Source organism: Trachinotus anak, unplaced genomic scaffold, assembly GCF_046630095.1.
Source record: "Trachinotus anak isolate AG129_WGS33_773 ecotype Australia unplaced genomic scaffold, CSIRO_AGI_Tana_v1 ptg000001l, whole genome shotgun sequence".
Lineage (NCBI taxonomy): Eukaryota > Metazoa > Chordata > Actinopteri > Carangiformes > Carangidae > Trachinotus > Trachinotus anak.
Genome location: NW_027273852.1, coordinates 14,089,871 through 14,110,795, shown reverse-complemented (window position 1 = coordinate 14,110,795; position 20,925 = coordinate 14,089,871). Strand labels below are relative to the sequence as shown.

General features: G+C 43.1%; 1 protein-coding gene and 1 long non-coding RNA gene across 6 annotated transcripts in view; one reads left to right on the top strand and one right to left on the bottom strand.

Annotated features, from left to right (window-relative positions):
* klf12b (Kruppel like factor 12b) overlaps nt 1-14,036 on the bottom strand; it is a 40,834-nt gene extending 26,798 nt beyond the window's left edge. The window contains exon 1 of one of the 5 annotated variants that reach the window (XM_071479313.1): nt 13,761-14,036. In XM_071479313.1, coding sequence (XP_071335414.1) covers nt 13,761-13,854 — 94 coding nt within the window. In that variant the 5' untranslated portion in view covers nt 13,855-14,036. Of the gene's footprint in view, nt 1-8,916; nt 8,938-9,104; nt 9,125-9,221; nt 9,398-13,447; nt 13,731-13,760 lie in introns of those variants that run through there. The other 4 variants (XM_071479335.1, XM_071479345.1, XM_071479331.1 and 1 more) reach the window with 4 other exon arrangements.
* On the top strand, nt 13,876-20,372 carry LOC139622157 (uncharacterized). The gene is made up of 3 exons (XR_011691156.1): nt 13,876-14,012; nt 15,225-15,360; nt 19,430-20,372. It is a non-coding gene; the product is annotated as an uncharacterized lncRNA (long non-coding RNA).
* The last annotated feature ends 553 nt before the right edge of the window (nt 20,373-20,925 follow it).

The following is a 20,925-nucleotide window of genomic DNA, read 5'->3' as shown; positions in this document are numbered from 1 at the left end:
CCTGCAGCAAGCTATTCATAGGAAATCAATGGCAAGGCACCTCTACTTGTGACTGTAACGACCAAAGAGCTAACAGCAGTGAGGGAGACCTAACACTGAGTAATGAGCTAACAGAGGGGCGCTGTGTATTGAAGAGTTCATGTCGAAATACTTTGACCGAGGCTGACTGTCAACTGCCCTCTCTCCCATGAAAAGGATCATGCCTGCCAGTGAGAAGTTGAGAATCAAAAGCCGAAAAGATTAAAAATAAGAACAAAGATTGAGTTTGAAATGAAGAGAATTTGTTCAAGGTAATAAACCAATGTGTATCCAGTCTTCTCTATCACTAAATTTGGTGTGCTGGCGGTAGACTCAGGCAACCAGCAGTGTGCTGTCCATCAGCGGTATGAGGCTCTGTGTGTGGGAGATGGAGAGAGGGAGGGGGATTAGAGGGAAACAGGGTAGATTAAGATCACCTTTCCATTTGCTGCACTCTGAAATGAAATGGCCATCCCAGGTGTGTGGGGGAGTTGGATGGAGAGGAGGGCAGTGGAGTGTTGAGGCATCTCATTTCTCCCTCCTACCCACCCTCCTGTTACCCCCCCCCCCAACAAAATAAAAAAATAAATTTAAAAAACGGTAAAGGGAGCAGGTGAAGATTGAGGCCAGGTCTAGCAGCAAAAAAGCTCGAAATAAACATATTTCAGTGTCTGCTGCTCTCTTCGCTTCTCTGTTTATGCTTATTTGTGTCCCTGTTAATGCAAGTACGAAATGAAACTCCCACCACATATCCGCATCTATGACCTGAGGTCCGCTATCTCCCAGCTCGCTGATAGCTATCGGCTCTGTGCTGACTGAGGCGATAGCAACTAGACGGAGTGAAAGGCTAAAGCTCAGCCAAACCGACCCTTAACAGACTAGCTGGATCAATTAGAGGTGACGGACCTCCCCAGACAACTTCTGACCTTCTGAGACCACATGCTGACCTCATACACCAGTGACATCATCCACTCTTATACACATGTGCAGATTTTTACACACACACACACACACACACACACTCAAATTGAACCACAAAAAATTTCTAAAGGAACAAGCCCACAAAAAACACTCTCTGGCTCGATTCATGATGTGCCTTATTCACAATATGGATCAAATGAAGATGGATTCTCTTTAAGTAATTATTCATTGTTAATTGCTAAGCTTTAAACAGGAAGTACCTTTATTGGACAAAAGCTCAAAGGTGCATGTTGGTTGAGTGGGTGGTGTAAATCACCGCGAGCTCATGTTCTCCCAGCACATCCGAGTGTGAGGACAGATCCTGCTTAATACTATCTCTGGATATTCACTCACCCAGCAACGAATCACATTTTTTATTAAGGAGAAAGTTAAGCTTAAACAAACTCATGAAAGCAGTTTTAGTATCAGGCTGTGTGCTCTCTCCTCTGTGTCCTCTCTATTCTCTATCTCTCTATCTCTCTGTCTGTCATGTGCTTATACTTGCACTCACACACACATACACACACACACACACACAAACACCACACACCCTGATACACACTATAACAGACGGGCCCCGCCAATGCTTTGTTCCCATGTCGAGCGCCCAGAGCAACTGGGTGCATCTGTGTCACAGAGGCTAGACCTGCTGCCACGGTCTAGGATGGGAGAGAGATGGAAAAGGATGAGGGGGTAGGGTGTGTGTGTGTGTGTGTGTGTGTGTGTGGTATGGTAGACACATGAGGAAGGATTAAGGAAGGTGATAGTAAGAGAAGTGAGTGAGGGTGGGGGCTTGTTGAAGAGCACAGAGTTGCTGGCAGGAGCGGTGGTTAGGGAAGCAACCGAGGGGAGTTGAAGAGGTTGGGTGGGGTGGTGGTGGTGGTGGTGGGGATGTGTAGTTGGGGAGGAGGAGGCGCGGTAGTCAGAGAAGCGAGAGAGGGTAGAGAGGGGATATGGACCTGAGCCAAGGCCCGGTCGAGCGCAAAGCACACGGTGCAAGAATGCCAACAGCCCCCTCCCACCCAGTCCTCTACCAAAGAGAGGAGAGAAAGAAAAGGGGAAAGCGAGAGAGGGGAAACTGCAAGGAAAAACATTTGTAATGTTGCAAAATCAGAAACAAATGGTTAACTAGTGCTACATGTGCAATTGCATAAAAAGGACAGCTCTGTAGGTGATGTGAGATGAGCGCGTTTCCTGTGTTATGCCTGTATTGCGCGCCACTGGCCTCTTTGCCACAGCTCACTTCCCTCTTCTGTGCCCCTGGACACCCCAATGTGACACACTGGCCTGATAACAAGCCTGCATCTACTCGCTCACCAGCAAACTCCTCTACTTCCTCTCTTTTGAGACACAGAAACTTTTAGAAAAGTAGTGAAAGCAAAGGACGCACACAGCATGCTCATTAGACAGGTAACAAAGAAAACACTTGCTAGAAGAAGAGAATTGGCTGAGTTACACTTTTGTAGACCCTGGAAAATGAAGGTCTAATATGTTAAAAGAAAAAAACATATTTATCTTGTTTGCTCGCAGTGTAGACACAATAGTGCCACAACTGAATCACAGCTGATTTCAATCTCAACCTCAGTCTGCTTCATGTTAGACTGTGTCTGTTCGTGACCTCATCTTGTTGGCCTCATTCTGGTCTTGAGAGTCATTCAAATGCTTCCCTGCAGAGTTACTACTTAAAGAGTAACTGCACCCAGCCAAATAACAGCGCCTGGTGTGGTCAAAGGTTCAGCAGACTGAAACCTTCAACCCACAGAGGTGAGTGCTCCCCTGCAAAGACAAAACACTGGCACGACTCATTTGGTCGAAACCAGAATCTGACTCTTTGACGTGTGCATTTAAAACAGGTAAAAAACAAACCAACTTTTCTGACCAGTTTCCTGAAATTGGAAAATCAATTGTGTTGCTCAACATTAGTGATGATGGAGGACAAAAAAGTTAAACCAGTTAAACTAGTCCTGCTAAAAGCAGCTTACCTTAGATGCCCTTTGGCTTGTCCAAATAGTCCAAACACAGGGTGACCATCATCTTTAAAGGGCAAAAAGGTTTTACACCTTAGCTAATTAGCCTTCAAACATCAAACCCTTTTTCTAAATTTCACAGTTTGTAGTTTCTGATGTCTGCCTTTGTCTTGTCCATACAAGATACTCTTTAAGAAGATCAAATTGTAAAATTCAAAAATGGCTGACTGGAGCCCCCACAGTGTGTTTCTTTCTCTGTTCAGACTAAATCTTAGGGTGAACTCCAAAATTCCCTAAAAGTGTCCAAACTTCACAAAGCTGTTCTCCTTCCATAATGTTATTATCTCAGAAAATCAAGGCAATAGACTTCAAGTCCCTTGTATCCATCAAACTCACACTCAAACACACTGTATCCTGCAATAATGCAACCAGTCCTATTATTTCATTTTCATTTTTTCATGAGACCATCTCTGCCTGGTAAATGTTTACGTCTTTCAAACTGAATTCCAGAGTTCATCATCAGGGCTTCGTGTATCAGATTTGATAACCTAAAATCTGAAGAGCTTCAGAAGACGAGCAACAACATAACCTTACTGATCTTTGTGTATAAAATTGGTGGCCTTGCCCTTTAACAACGTCCCAACTCCAAACAGCCCAGACCGGGTAAACAGTGCTGATGCTGTTTGTTCCATATGTGTCTATGTTAGAAAGGTGGAGATGTGTGTTTTCCCTACGACTTCACTCCTAGATGTACTGAGATGGACATAGTCTTTCTTTTTTTTTTCTAATCATTCCTGGCACTCTGTGAATGGTCTCAGAATTTCCATTTCATAAGCCGTATTTTCCTTGGCAGGAGCAGCAAGCGAAGTCTTTCGGATGCTTCTGGGACATTTTTGAACAGGGCTCAAGAGAGCAGAGCACTGCTACCTCACTGCTCATAGAAGCGTGGACTTCTCTAACCCCCGAGAAGTACAATGGCATCAAACCAGTTAATGTGCACTACCCTTTGAAATAAGAGAAAAAAATGTTTCCTTTAGGGTAAAAATCCCCTTAGAGATGCACTCATCTGATGCACTTAAAACGCCCTGTCCTTTTCCTCTGGGAATAAATCAGTTCCACGGGGGGACAACGCAGCTCTCTTCACAGCTATTATTAGACAGAATACACTTCTCATGTGTTGGATGTTCTCATCTCTGGGGTGTACAGACAAACTTGGGGAGCTTATCAGGTCCCATCAAGTTAAACTGAATGTCATACTGCATCTGTTCAATTCTATCCGAGCTTCACCTGTTGTTGAATTTGATGTGGGAGCCATGAGTGACTGGACCCCCCTGTCGCACTCAAGCCATGTAGCCAGCAATTCAGAAACCATCTAATGGTTCTGGTTCTTGACGTCACAAAAGTCGGAAGTACGATAATCACATAATAAAGGATCGTTTTATTTAAAGAGCCTGTCACCAGCGACAAAATACAGCACTGACGCTCACAAACAGACTCTTGGGTTAATGAGTGCATTGCATGACCACACTTAGGTTGTGAATGGGGATATTATTGACAAAATGCTTGTCAATAAAATGCCATGGTTAAGAAAAACTAGGCATCTATAGAACCAAAGACTCTGGGGAAAATAGACTGAGACAGCCCCAAAGATGGACACCAAAACCAATCGCACAGGCTGAATGGAGATAGCAAAGGGTGAGTATTGATTTGACTGATGTGTACTTTAGAATACAAATCAAGCTCCATTGTGGTGAAACAGCCTCAAGAAAAAAAAAAAGTATGTTTGTGACCCAGTGTAGGAAAACAGGTACACTGTGGAACTCTTCCTGTGGAGTTTAAATTACACACCATTGTATTTAACGTGTATTTTATCATAGTGGAGAAAGTAAATGAGCGGCTTGATACAGTATGTGAAAATCAGCTCAGCAACAATGTGGTGTGCCAATTCTTTTTTTTTTTTTACTCCTGCACTCCTTATTATGCAAGTTCCTGTAAACAACTAATACAAAAACGTCCTTCATATACAGTACACAGTCTCATATACAGTACACAGTCTCATATACAGTACACAGTCTCATATACAGTATACAGTCTTATATACAGTATACAGTCTTATATACAGTAGGCAGTCTAATATACACTTTCTCTACAACTGGAGCAACAAATGAAGAGTCAGATAGGATAATTTGTCTCTGTGAGTGTGCATTTGTGTGTGTGTGTGTGTGTGTGTGTGTGTGTGTGTGTGTATACGCATATACGTGTGAGTGCAGTAAACCCAGGCTCTTGAGTCAGGGAGCTCAGCACCTGGGAGGAAACCAGCTCCTTTTATAGAGTCGATACCCATGTAAATACTCATACAACACACACAACACAACACAAACCACACACACACACACACACACACACACTCGCACTCACAAGCAAGGCCCACGGAAGTTCCCATATTCTGGTGGATTGCCCTTGGGTCCTTGCTATTTCTGCCAGGGGCAGGGGGATCCTGTGTCAGTAATCCTGTCGGGATGAGGGGGATGAGGTTGCCGGATGCAGCTCAAGTCCACTGCCCTCACCAGCACACACACATACACACACGCACACACATGCATGAAAATAATTTGTAAGAATACTTTGCTGAGTGGACACCACATATACACGCTTTAAAAATCAGCCCAAACACATTCATTGGTTCAACACAAGTTGTCATAATACCGCAATCAGATACTGTATGTCTCGAGTGTCTCTTTAAAGTATCAAATGTTAGGATGACAACACCTATACATTTCTAAAATATCAGTTTTTAACATGACAAAGGGAAATATTTTGTGAATTTTATAATTATCTTTTCTGTGACTTTTTCTTTGTGAAAGATCCCCACCTCCACTGCTACCACATAAGCCGTCTAAGGTCTTGTGAAACTGTGGGAAATGAAGAAGCTATTTATTCTGAGAGGAAACACTCAAAGCGAAAAGAAGAGTCGGTCGCCGTCTGGTTTGTCTGTGTCTGTGTCTCTGTCTGCGTGTCAACGCACTTCTTATGAAGACGACTTCCTGAGCCCCTGCTCTGCTCTACAATCTGGCTACTGCACAAACACACACACACACACACACACACACACACACACACACACACACACACACACACACACAAACACACACACACACACACACACACACTAACACACACACACACACACACAAACCTTGTGACCTTTGCCTGCACCCACAATGAACCATATTTATCTTAGACACACACACACAAAACTCTGTCTCTCAATATTGCAGCTCTGCTCATGGAAGAAGAATATAGATGCCCATTCAACACAAACAGCCTCCCACACACACCTACAGTATGCACACACACATACACACACACTCACACAAACACAAAGATGCATGCACATGAAACATGCACAGTTGAACACACACACACACACACACACACACACACACACACACTCCTCCACAGTGCTCCGGAGAGAGGTAAACAGAAGAGTCTGACATCCTCTTGCATCATGTGCCTCAAATGCAGCAGAGAAACAGCTAAACAAGCTGTGACCGTGACAGCTCTAAAGTGAGGTGGCATTACTCAAGTGAGCTTTGACTCAGAAGTCAAAGCAATTTGTGACACTATCCTAAGCAGTTTATATCCAATTGAAAATCATTTTGATGTAATCGTGAGAAATAATAAGTTAAATATTTTGCGCCAGGGCTGGATCGAGTTCCGCTCTGAAGAAACCACAAACAGATGCCACAAAACAGCTCCTAAAGCGCCAATACACTATGATGTCTTCCTGTTTCAACATAATCGGGTGACCTCTCTAGAACACCCTTCACACACGCACGCACACACACAAACACACACACACATCTCAGTAAATGCAGTAGGGTCAGTGGCTGTGCATCTAAAATAGCCTCTGACACAAAAACCTCACTTGTACCAAAGGAGGGGGAGGTGGAGCTGAGCAAACCCGGATAAACACATGGAGTAATTGGCACAGCCTCTTAGAAAGACACTGCAATATTCTTTTTGTTTATGTAGAGGTTTACACACTGTAGGTCCACGCTGTATGTGTGCATGACAGAGAGGGAGATAAAGAGAAAGAGGTTAGCTCCAGTGGATCAATGAAAAATGCACTAAGTGAATCTGTTCTCGCCTCTTATTTAGTCTCAGTGCACAGGTCCTGGACTGAGGTGACCACACTGCAGCACTTAATAATTATCACAAACTGACACAGGTGCATCGTGGGCACAGTCCTGTACTGATTTCACAGTCAATAAAATACTGGAACCCCGGTGAATATTTTTCGTCTGAATGGTTTAACTGCTCCAGTGTGAGGAGACCATGACAAAAACAGAGAAATATCAAATATTACAGCCAGTGTGTTTGGAATGAAAGCCCAGGAGAATATACATGAAGGTATAAGCAAGTGAATCACAGCACTCAGCCATTGCTCCTCTCTTGCAAAGGTTATAGCTGCTCTCTGCTTTCTGAAACTGGGGGTCAGAGCGAAACCCTGCTCTCATCGGCTGCCCTTACAGGGAGGTGGGTTGCATTAGATTAGCATCCTCACAATAACCTGCATCCTTCCCACCACCACTATCACCGCCAACCACCCACATACTCTCTCTCTTCCTCCTCCCCTCCCCAAGGAATGACAGTACACTCCTGCTCTAATGGGGGATTCTTTGAGTAGGCTACTGCCTTTTATCCCCCTAGGCTCTGGTAGCGTATGTGTGTGTGTGTGTGTGCTTGTGTTCTAACATGTATGTCTGAATGTGTGTGTGTGTGTGTGTGTGTGTGTGTGAGCAATTTCCCCACCCTCCCCCAACATATGGACTGTGTACATACTACTCACAATAGCTTGGCTACTGAATGCATCACAGCACATGTGCACTCACATGCACTCTTAAAGATCGACCTAGATGTTTTACAATAATTGCACACAATGTGAACATGCACAGGCACCAATACACTGACTCATCTACAGCATCTACTGTAAGCAACTCACGTAGAAATAATAGCAGCTCAAACACTTAAACACACACTTTTCTTCTCAGCTCTCTCCCTCTGCCCTTTCTTCTCACTCGCTATCTCTTGTGATACAAACAAACGCATGCATGGAGGCACATACACACTCACACACAGGCACGCATGCATTTGCCTTAGTGTTTAATAGTCTTGCAGAGTCCTCTTGATGCAGCATCACGAAGTGCCTACCCTATCTAACCTCACTTTGTGCTGACACAACCAAATCCACCCCAACACACAGCATATGGAAACAGACAATAACGGACCAACCAAAACATTCCTACACACTGACACTTATTACATCAAATGTGCGCGCAGTTATTTTCGCTCGCTGAGTTTTTCCCCTTGGTTTGACCCATTCCAGCTCTCCAACACCACTCAATAAAAGCCAGCAGCTGTGTTTACCTCTATTACTCATCTACTCATGCCTTCACTTCGATTATTTTTCCTCTCTATTTCAACTGATGCTGTGCCGCATTGATACCTGGTTGAAGCGGCTAATCAAGAGCAGTCATGCCGCATAGCATGAACCGACACTCGGTTGTGTTAAAGCCAAAGAGCCCGTGGAATGCCACAGGCACCCCCCAAATGGATTCCACATGTTGTTTGCATAATTTCCTCTCCCAGCAGTTGACCTACAGTACAACTGTATACAAAGTTCACTGTGATCCGTGCAGCATCCTTGTGCAGGTCTGCTGAATCCATCTGCACCGAGGCTGGAGGAGATGCAGCGACCCAACGATTCAGTGAAGGGAAACTCTTGTAAAACCAGCTCAAAATGGTCCAAAACAATCTGAAAATGCTGACTTTGAATGCTCTTCCATCCTCTTTTCTTGGCTTCCTTCCTTTTCTCCCTCTTTCTGTTAACCCACCATATTTGGCCGAAGCAAAACAAGACACTTGGTTGAAAGAGGAAACGTTACCACAGAGGGACAGATTGACATACCTTTCCATCCTAGCCATGGAAACATGTAGAGCAACTTTAAATCAGAGTCTGGGGGCAAAGCCTTGAACATATGAGTCATTTCCAGTAAGCACTGAGTGTGCAGCTCTAGAGACGGTGTCATTACTAGAGCAAAACTTGGATCAGTGCTTTGGTCAGACAAAATCATCTAAAAATCTACCTCCACTTACATCTGTTTGTCGTTTGAAGACATTTCCTTTTTCTATCAAAAGATAAGCTTGGTTTCTCTTGAGCGGCTCCTTCTATGTATTCAACAGAGGAATGCAGCAAAAATTCAAAATACTCACAGTGATGTTTGACAAGTTGTAATCATCCATGTTAGCCTGTAGTTCTTTCTGTTTGTGTTCACTATTTAGATTTTCAACCTTGGAGTCACCACTTTTGCACAATACTTTCCATGCTCTCGCTCTCTCTCTCTCTCTCTTTCTTTCTCTCTCTCTCTCTCTCTCACTCACTTAGTCACAAAACACACATGCTCTGGCACTCTTTGTACACCCTTTAACTCAATTTTGGTAAACAAACGTGGGCTGGCCACTGGGGTCAAAGGTTGAATCCACAGGAGAAAACGCAAAGGGAAAAGAACATTTTGTCATCTTCTAACATGATGAAATAACAGCACGGGGAGTTCAGTTCGCAGCTATCACCTACAAATATTAGTCTTTTTTTCATGCGAAGCAAGTTCAACATAACTACCAGCACATGTCTTACTAGTGAGAATGAAACAGCAGCAGCATCTGCAGATGTTTTGGATGTTTAACCCTCGCGAGCTGTGACCTCTTTGTCCTGTTGATTTACTTTGCTTTGTGACAGGTACATCTATCAATATGCAAAGTCATCTATTTGGCTGCTGTCTGTTTCACACATTGTATACGCATCACCTTGACATACTAATCTATTGTAAGAACCTGTGGGTTGGTGTGTGTGGCTATGTATGTATGTTTCAGGGTCTTTGCATACAGCGGTTTCCTGAGCGGTTGGGTTTGAGAGCTCTGGAGATGCAACAGCACCTCTGTAAACCAAGGCCCATAGGATATCCCACAATGCACCTTGAGTATCCCTCCACCCAGTCAAATTCCCTTGACTTAGAATCAGGAATCCAAACGTACCATACCATGCACTGCAGTCTATCTGCAATCAATGGCAATAGACTCCATAACACCCACCTGGATCAATGATACAGCAGTCAGTCAATATGCCAGCAGTTAACCCAGCTGATTAGTGGTAATACAGGGTAGTTTCACATCTCCCTGAATAAGACAGTGAGCCTGCCTGTTGTTGGAGTGCACACCCAAGAGTACGGCACTCCTTCCTGAAAGATTCAATCTGTCAACAAGCGCCCAATTTGTGTGTTGTGATCTGTGGCAGACAGATGATGCCTTTAGTGGGGGAATCCTGCCGAGCAATTAAATGTGCTGGGCAGAGCGGTGTTGATGGACAGATAGAGTCTATCCCTGGGTGATTGGCTTTTTAATTGAGTCCCCCCCACCTGCACTGATCTCTATCATAAGCCCTTGGACCATGTCATGGGGTGGGGGTTGAGCCATTGAAGGAATCAGTGTGGCAGCAGCAGTTTGATGCAGTTGTGGGGGGGGGGGAACTAGAGGTATGCTGCATCATACTGTTCATGATAATACCTGTATGGGTACCAGTGAGGGCAACAAACTTATTTAACCACCTCAAGCTGAAATGCCTGGTTGAGTACAAGGTCAGCCAAAGACAACAACAGCTGATGTGTGGTCTGAACAACTAAACAGACATTTTACACTGGCACATGTCGACCAAAGAGAAATGACAGCAAATACCTGAACACAACACACATTCACCTTCAAGTGATAAAACCTTCTAGTGGCTGTGGGAACTATGACTATGGTCCATTGGGAGCAAAAGAAAAAAGCAGTGTGATGTTATGATAGAGCAACAAAGTCCACAGAGGGAGGAAGTCGGGGTGGATGGACGGGTCAGTGAGACCTCGGACTTTAACATGGGAGACTGCTGTCTGTTTCCCATTCCTACCGAGATCCAACTACCATCACCACGATTGTTCCATAGCCTTAATATGGTGGTTGTCACTTTAAACCTGACACTTAGGTTCCCTTAACCTTAACAAAGCAGTAATTTAAACCCAAACCATGATCTTCCCTTAAACCGACAAGTTCTAAGTAACCAAGTTGTTTTTGTGCCTAAACCTAACCAAAACTTTACCACAGCATTTAGGTGCTGCCAAACACCAAACATGTTGCCATGCCAACGGTGGCATCAGATCATATGTTTTGCTCTAGTGGGCATGGTGAAACAACAAATGATGTTGGAATAAGTGACCAGGCGTACTCCATGACACGATGGGGAAAAGAAAGGGATCAATGTTCGTTTGGTTTAAGATACGTCTCAGATTAAATCAACTGATTATGAAATTGCACGGAAAATGTTGTGAGAAAACAGCAGCAAATCACTTTGAGTCCAGTTCAAAGATTCACAATCACTATGTAGCTCGTATACATTTTGCAAATGCGTCGCCGTTCAAATGCACTTCATTTTGTAGATCAGTAAGCGAACACATCGCCATTCACATTGTCATGATGTTCAGTGATGATTGCGGCTGTCTCCAGTACAATAGTCCGCTCAATCTGTTAGGCTGTTACATTTGGTTCAATACAACAACAAGTAGTAGCTATGGTTAATAGCGCAGACGCCTATTATGTTTATTTCTGTAACTTTTTCAGCTGTCAATCGTTCTCTCAGTCACAATGATGATTCATTATAGTCAGTTCAGCTTAATGACTCAGTGTTAAAGATTTGTTCGAACACCCCAAATAGTAGGAACATCATCTAGTGCTGATTACGACGCCTTAACCACAGACATGTTGTTCAATATTGCAGCAATTAGCATTGAAGTATTCTCCAGCATTTCATCATGTCGTCACGAATGGTGTCGTTATCGCAGAAACACCCTGCACAATGATGATATTATTTTCAAGTATCACCTCCTCAGAGCAGTCTTCACCGATTTGTTCATCAGTGCCAGCAAATATTTATATGTTGCCTGTTTCAATGGTCCACTATGATTCTTCTTTACAGTGAACTATGGAGTCTACTCTACATGTGTGGTAATATCAGCCTGCTTATTCATGCACGGGGAGAAAGGCCCTTTGTAAATGGATTTAAGTGAGAGTTTAAATGGGCACTAATCTCACTCGCTGAACATCCGTGAGCTGCAGGGGGTCTCGTCCACACACACACATAACCCTACCCCCCTCTTTTTTTTCTCTCTCTATCTTGTTGATGGCACCCCCACTTAAACACACATACACAAACGCACACCCTACGGCTGTTACACAGTTAAAGGCAAAGCAGGGCCTCTCGACAACGCGGGGGTAAAGTCACAGAGGTCAGTGCTCAGTTTCCACATCAAACCCAGGAGCAGAGGCCAGAGTCTCATCCCCCTCCCACCTTTCTCGCTCCCTCCCTCCCTTCTTCCCTCCCTCCCTCCTGCTCTCTTGCTCCCTCCCTCCCCTCCTCTTGCCACCACTTCCCCCCACACACCCTCCTCCTCCCCCTTGCTGGATGTACAAATGCCTTTGCTGTCAGCTCTGCCCCGGTCCCCTGTAATTGAAAATAACAGCCAAGGGCCAGCCCCCGGCCACTCTCCCTAGCCTGGTGGCTCTCTGCCTCTCTGACAGCCACCCATCAATACCAATGACTATTACCCTGGAAGTGAGAGCGCTGCCGATGACATCCAAGACACCACCCCTGCAACACTCCCACACACACACACACAGAGAGACCCCCCCCCCCCAGTGTCCTTCCTCCGCTACCCGAGCCTCCTAATGTTTAACCCGTTGCTAACAGCCTCCTCTCTCTGTCTCTAAGCTGCTACCGTAGGCTACGGTAGGCAAACAAGCCTGTCTCATACACACACACACACACACACACACTACAATGCTTCACACAAATGCACACCCACACACACACACACACACAACTCTCTTAAGGCAGTCTCAAAACTCTGACAAGCAGCAAACTTTTTCCAGTGAGAAGTGCTGAGAGAGTTTGGTGTGGTGCTGTCTCACTTCACACTCTCATATTCCCCACCAAGACATCCAGTCAGTGTTATTCTACAACACTGCTGCACTGCTCAGCTGATGTGTTTTGAAGTTGCTTTACAAGTAAATAAGTGACACATAAGAGATTTCACAACCGGTGCCGGCACTGTAAAGTCAGGATGCCCGCAGCCATTCAGTGTATAATCACTTTTTTCTTTCTTGTCATGACAGCTTATGAATTTACGTGGGGAATAAGTGTTACATGTCCAGTCAGCACCACGCAGGGTCTCTTATTTCCCCCCACTGACATACACCAGACACAATGCCATAGGTGATCTGAGTTGTCATCTGCTTTGACAGAGCAATGACAGCTGAACGAGACGCACTGAACACAAGCACAAAGCCCAGCAACGTGACAAATGAAGCACACAGCAGCAGCCAGCAGAGGAACAGGACGAGAAAAATGCACAGACCTTGTCAGAAGCTGCAGAGCCGTGGAGACTGGGACACTGTTTTCCTTTCTACAGTCCTCTCTGTCTCCTCTCCTCCTCTCCCTCTCCTCTCCTCTTCTCTCCTCTCACTCTGCGTGTATGTACGTGTGTGTGTGATAATGTGTGTGTGTATGTGTGTGTGTGTGTGTGTGTGTGTGTGTGTGAGTGAGTGAGTGAGTGAGTGTATGTAAGTGAGCAGCTCCCTCCCCTTCTGCCTCTCAGCTGCTCAGCTTAGGCAGTTCTCAGGAAATGAATGGGAGCGCACAGAGAACTGTTGTACTTGCAAATGACTTACCCCGAGTCACATGATCCGCTAAATGTAGGGTGGGCCGGTGGGTGGAGGCTTCATAAGCAAAGGGAAGACAATATACTCTAAGCTTTAACAGCATGCATCGAATTACACGGGGCCCCTCCGGGGAGGTTTCCGACGCGTCCGCTCTCAGCCAGCCCGAACTCCCTCTCTACCCCTCCCGGAGAACAGCGGAGAGCCCCGGTCTGGGGGGTGAGCACCGGAGCACCTCCCCGTTTAAAGGGGCCGGAGAGGAAGGTGTGCACAGAGCAGGGGATTTAGTGAACAACTTCAACTCAGTTTGACTTACAACATAGCCTGTTGGTTAAGTGGTGTGATATTTACAGAGAATGAACCGTCTGATAAGTCTTTGTAAGCCCACACGCTGTGATAATGTCAGATGTTCCCGTTTGGTACTTAGTGTAAGTTTAAGTAAGCTACATTTTAAAAATTATTTTAACCAAAACATTTGATTTATTCTGTTTAAAGTCGCAACAATAACTATTTTTGATGATTAATTACTCCTTTAGGTCATTTTCAAGCAAAATGCCCAAAATGGGATTGTTTCAGCTTTTTAAATGTGAGGATTTGCTGCTTTCCCCCGTCATATTAGACATTTTTAACAGTAGACCACAAAAAAAAAAAGGAAATTCATTGATATCACACTGGGCTGTAGAAAACGGTGATGGCCATTTTTAACAGTTTTGTGAGGTTTTATAGACCAAATGTTTAATTGATTAAACAAGAGAATGAACGGCCGTAGTAGTTAAATTGTAAATCTTAGTTACAATAGCTTATACAGGCTATGTAAAGATATGAAGATTTGTGGATTACATTTAAATATATTTCTCTTATAATGATCAGAATACAGGTCTACTTATTTACACCTGCTTTTAAAACAATCACAGATGTAAACATACCCATATATTGGGTATATATCTAAGGGACTGTTGTTATTGATTATTGATTTTTTTTTTAATTCATTGATTTATAGTTTGTTCTATAACATTTCAGATAGACATAGAACAACGAGTATATTCAAAGTGATATTATTCAGGTGGCTTGTCTTGTCTGACTGTCAGTCTAATACTGAAAGTTGTCGTGGAAGTCTAGGAAAAACAAAAAATACTCACATCATAGAAGCTGAAAGCAGCGACTCTTAGGCATTTCTTACTTAAGAAAATTACTGAAACAACTGACTGATTATCAAAATTGTTACAGTTAAATTTTTCGTGATTGATTTATTAATTAATCAACTTGTCATTCCAGTTCTAACTGGCTAAATTCTCACAACATATTTGTCAGTTTGTATGGATAATAGAGCTGCTATTGTCCTCCTCTCTGTTGGGTTTTAGTCTCTGTTCCTACAGTAAAATGTCACATTTCTGCCTGCTGTTTAAGTGACTAGCCTTGAATAACATGCTGGAACATTTCCACATAATGACTGCTTTTAAATTCTCCTCTGTATAGTGCCTGAGCCTCTTGTACCCATGTCAGTTTTCCTCCTGGTGTTCTCCGGCTTGATGAAAGGTATCTCTGTGGTATGAGAGGCTGATGCTGATGCTGCTGAGCGCCCACAGCCAGTCCCCTGGGAGCTCTAATTAAGGTAAAGGAACCAGGACTCATCTGCATGGCTGATGGAGCTCATACCACTTTACATGGCGCAGGCTTTATCGGGAGGCTGGAGGTGCCGAGATGAGCCAGAGAGAGCCAGAGATGATGGCGAGAGAGGGAAAAAAGACTATTTACAGTAGTAGAGTAATGCTGATCCAACTGCTACCCACTTAATATTCATTCTGTTTCACGCCAGATAGTACTGTATGTCTTGTGTTTGCAATGAATGGAGGATGAAATGGTTGGGTGGAGACGAGAGGATGGAACAAAAGAGACGGAGGGACAGAGAGACTAGATTAATAAGGTTGTATTTGCTGGATAGAGAGGTGGAGGTGGGTGATTGTGTGTGGGTGAATTAAGAAGTATTTTCTGGCTGCCTCGATAGGAGTGGCTCTGAGTGTCCAATGTGAAGAGGGGTTGGTTGAATGAATGGATGAATGGAAGGACGGGGGGAGATGAGGGAAGATCTGGCCGTGATGAAAATCGTAATGGTGAATAATTACAAAATATGTATCTAATCAGCTGGGTCAACGTTTTAAAGGTGGGTTTTTTTTTTCAAGCATTTTGATAATGAGTTTTATGGCAGCTAATGATCTGATGACTTTAGACATAATTTTCTAAAGATTATATGTTTAAATACATTTAAAGAACCATATAACAGCTGGTACCAGGATAACTGAGAGACGCACATCAGTTTCTCCATTTTGTTACAGGATAGGAGTGAAATGAGTCTGTGTTACACAGTTCCTACCATCAGTAAACCTATAGAAAGGCTGTTTAGCTTCCATGTGATCAACTACAACATGAGGCAAAAAACATGCATATAAATAAAATACTCAATAATGTGGGATATTACTGACTAACTGAAGGGGTCATGCAACTGAGGCCGTGTGAAAATATCAAGTCTGTGACATTTGAAAACATTGCAGCAGGATTTGGTTGCAAAACACTAACAGACTTCTTCCACTGTCAGTCTCCTCTCATTTCACATACCTGCTCTGCCCTTACCTGTTGTTTTAAAATCTGCACGATTCTGTGCAATTGGATAAAAATCACAGACACTTCACATATGGTTATTCACCCTTTGATCTGGAGTGTAATACATGAGAATGGTCAATTACAGATTAATGTGATATTACCAATCTGACAGGAAAAATTCTGATTTGTGCGATGAGAGGGCTGGCTAGTTAATAGGCGCTTTGAAGGCTGCATGTGTGATGGAACACTAATGTAACATCAGCCATGAGGCCCGGTGATGATCCTTGTAATGACGTCCTGAGGAGCTCTTTCAAATAAAATCCTCACTGTGTAACTGGTGCCTGAGGAGTCCTGGCATGTGTTGAAGCAAGGCAGGCAGAGTGGAGCGCAAACAAGCATTTTCAGGGTGGTGGAAGAGAGGTTGTGGATGGAAAAGATGTTGGGGTTTGGGTTTGGGTTGCGGGGGTTGGGGGGGGGGGGTTGTTACAGTGGTCTGCCAAGGACAGTTTGAAGAGGAGGAAGAATAAAAGAGGATGATGGGAGATGGTCTGAGGGACATGGGGGAAGGGTCACAGCAAGGGTGGATCGGGCATGTGGAGGGAGGTATCTGAAGGGGGTTGGGTGCTCGAGTCAGGGCCCCCAGCTTCATCTTGTCGCCCCCAGTAGGGCTTATTAAACACCTGAGACACAAGCACCTCTCCTAAGGCTACGCCAACTCCAGACAGGTTGCTAATGCATCACCCTTGGGTGGGAGCGGTTCAAAGACCGCGTGGGTGTCTAGGGGGATCATTTGTGGTGTGGCATAATAAGCTGTAAGACATCAAAAAGAGCATTATCATTACACACTTCTCCCTTGCATCATCTGACCCAATCTCATCAAATTATTGTAACACCATTCATCATTTAGTCACACACTACAAAATGTCTATGCTGAGGGGGCGAGCGTTCTTACTGTGCTAAAGGAGCCTGTATTTGACTTCGCAGAAAAATGAGAATTGTGTTTATCCGTGGGTGTGTGTATGTGTGTGTGTGTTTGTGTGTGTGTGTGTGTGTGTTGTGAAGTGCTACGAGTGAGCGATGTGATGCTCCCCTCCTGTTGTCTCTGGCTGAACTTTGGACTCTGGACTGAAAGAACAGACATGCCAGACGAGGAAGTAGGGAGCAGAGAAGCTAAACAACCTGTTACTGCACAGTCAGGAGGAAGGGAGGGCGGTGAAAACAGGGGGAGGAAAACACGCTCAAGAAATGGAGAACATTCTCTTTTTGTTGATGAGTTAGAGTGACTATAATTAATACGTATCAATAAAAAACTATTACTTAATCTATTAACCATTATCCAAAGAGGTGAGACAACCTGCTCTACCACCTGAGCCACAGTCGCCTTAATACTATTTCCTTTTCCTTTTTAGGGAGACGACACAAAGTGAACTATAATGTATGGTTCACTTTCAAATATTTCATAGGCTCTGACTACAATAATAAAAGAGTGATAAAACTGACAGGATTTGAATAGAAAGATAAAAAGAATAAAACATAAAAAGTAAAGTGGCTGTAAGAAATTCAAAAGTGAAGAATCATCTTGAAACCTTGAAAATAGGATGGACAAGAATATATACATATTCATACTGTCAGGCAGCCCAAGTTTGTAGGCAATAAAGTGCTCACCTCTGGAGCTTCTCTTTATCCTCTGCAGTCGCACTCTATTCTCACTGTGAATGCCCAACACAATAGGGCTACAGACATGAAATGAGAAACACTTGCGCTCAGCTTCACAAGTCAAGGTTTTCTGTCCTCCAAAATGAAATCCGAGAAGTACAATGGATGGATTGGCCCCAGCCTCTTCATCTCACTGCCTGCCTGTCATGCACAAAATCTTTTACAATTTCAACAAAACTTTGGGCAATGATGCATGTTGTGACTCTCTCTGTGCTGAAGATTACACTGATTTTTTTTTAAGGGAGGTTTCTCCTGCTGTCGATTTCACAGTATTTTTGGTGCAAAGCTCCACTCTGGCTTTTTGTACAACTGCACTGACAACATTTCTACAGCACACTTGCTTGATTTAGCCGAAATCTGTATCTCATTGTTGACTGAACCTCCAGAAAACCCAAGTAAATGTGGCAACTCACAACTGTATACAATCCTAGTCACAATTCTTCTTTAATTACATGCCAAAGCAAGGTTTCATGTTTGTTGCAGCCTTGCTCAAACAGGAAATAACATGTTTGTGTCACTTCTGTTCTTACAGCACATTACAGAAACATTAAAAAAGACATGTGACAGTCAGGGATATACAACCATCTGTCATGACTGTCATGTAAGATATTTTTTTCATGTCATCATCTTTAAAGATTCAGAAAATAATCTGCCTGGAATCATAAATTCTGTGATGTTTTTTTTCCACAAAAATGTTCAATTAACTACTTTGGAAAATAGGATCTATGAATACGCAAGTATCTTTCACAGGCAGTTTCAAGTTTCCACATCACACTTGTGCAAGTTGCATATTGGACCATAATTGGCTTATAAACTAGTTGCAATGTCACAAAATTGTGCTGGTACATCCGCGTCTTAAACTGAGATTTAAAGTGAGAACAGATAACCTTCCTCTTTAAGAAGATGAATGTGAAAACTCTGCACATACATCATTGTGTACAGTGAAGGTCAAACATCCAAGTGAAGTCAAAATAAGCAAAACATATGTTTGAGCAGGAGACTTTTTGACACAAGTCTAACACTTCAACTTCATCAGGGAGTGAAAAAATTACTGCAGAGTGTCTGTTTTTTTTGTTTCTTCCTGCAATTATTTTATATGATTAGACTTTTGTATTGGTTTGTTGCATAACAAGTCTTTATATGTCTGTAAATAGTCCAGATTGTTGCCTTCTATGCATATACCTTCATTTTCCTTACCTTCTTATTAATTCATAACTTGGTATCTTCACTGCTGTATAGTTAACAAGAAATGCATGTTGTGTTTTGTTCTGTGCTGCAGCTGATTCAGAGGGGCCACGTTTTACATGATGCAATACCATGGTGACTTTGAAGTAATTTAATGTAATTTTGATGACTTCTTTCAACAGATTGCTGAATTTCTACAGTAAACGATGCCAGATGAGGGTTTGGACAAGGAGGTGGTTGCAGTGTGTATAACTCAAGAGGATGCACTCTATCGCATCAGTATGTAGCAGATCTTATAGGTTTATCTTAGGTTTATACCTCCACTGGGACCTCCACGTTAGATGTATCCAGGCTCCCAGATGAATTAGCCTCTCTTAAGTCATACAATATTCTGCTACATGGATGTTATAATAATGATCACTGTTGAAAAGAGCTATATGAAGTAAATTATTGATTCATACATGCATTTATAGATCAATTTCTACATGTGCATCTGTCATTAACTAATGACAGATGACGTGTAGAAACACTGGCTGGTTCATTAAACTATGAGAAATATTTGAAATGATCTTGTGCTTAAAAATAAAAGACAATAGAATGTAAAACTTAAAGGTACTATATGTAACATTGGCCATTAAATGAACTGTGGCCACAATTCTGTTGCTTGCATGCATCCTCACATACCATTGGGAGGTGCAAGTTAGCATCCCAGGCATCGACCAAGACAGTGACATCACATACATGAGAACATAATCAACTGGCATCATTTTGATAGAAGAGGTAACTAAAGTCACATCAATATTATGGTTTAATAATAAACTATGTTTGCAACCATAGACCAGGTCTGGCTATGCAAGACTAAACTGTGACTAACATTACTGTATTAAATGGGTCTGGTAGTGGGCTGAGACAACAAGTATCCTAAATTACCACTAGTTGAGTGAGTTGGAGTGAGTTGAGTATCGTTCGACTGGAGATAATGCATATGAAATCTACAAGGTAACAATTTCTAAATAACAGATGTTTTGCTTTATGCTGTGAGTTGGAAGTTTGTTGACTTAATTTGTAAGCTAATGTCACTGAGGGGGAGCGGAAAAGAGGCATTGAGGCAAAGCAGTCAGGAGCCGGCATAAATGTCACAGGAAAATTCACCCCAAGTCCCTAATATAAAAATCAGTCCACAGGCTGTTATAGGCAAGGATCTCATTTTTTATTTTAGTTTACAATCAATTCACAATGGCAATAATAAAAGCAATCAATACTTTAATATTGGTTCACATTCTTATATATAGCACCGTTACCTAGTGAGATTTAGCCATGTTTCTGTGGCCTTTTAGTTCCCACTAGGCATCATGGCATTAAGCGAAGAAGGGTCTGCAAGTACAATGTAAATCATAAATACAGTAAGATTATCAGATAATAAAAAGGAGATGGAAGAGAAAATGAGAGTTAGCAATGATGAAAGACAAAATGAAGTAAAATGCATAACAAAATAGAGAGAAAAAAAGAATGACTATGAGGAATCCAGAAGAAAATGGAGCACTAGGACATCTGCTTGCTCAGGGGGCCTCCCCTGGTCTAGTGGCAATGCATGCAAGCGTGCATGTGTGTGTGCATGTGTTTGTCCAGGCGTCAGTACACCTGCACAGACTGAGTGGGTTGGCTCAGTGGGCTGGCG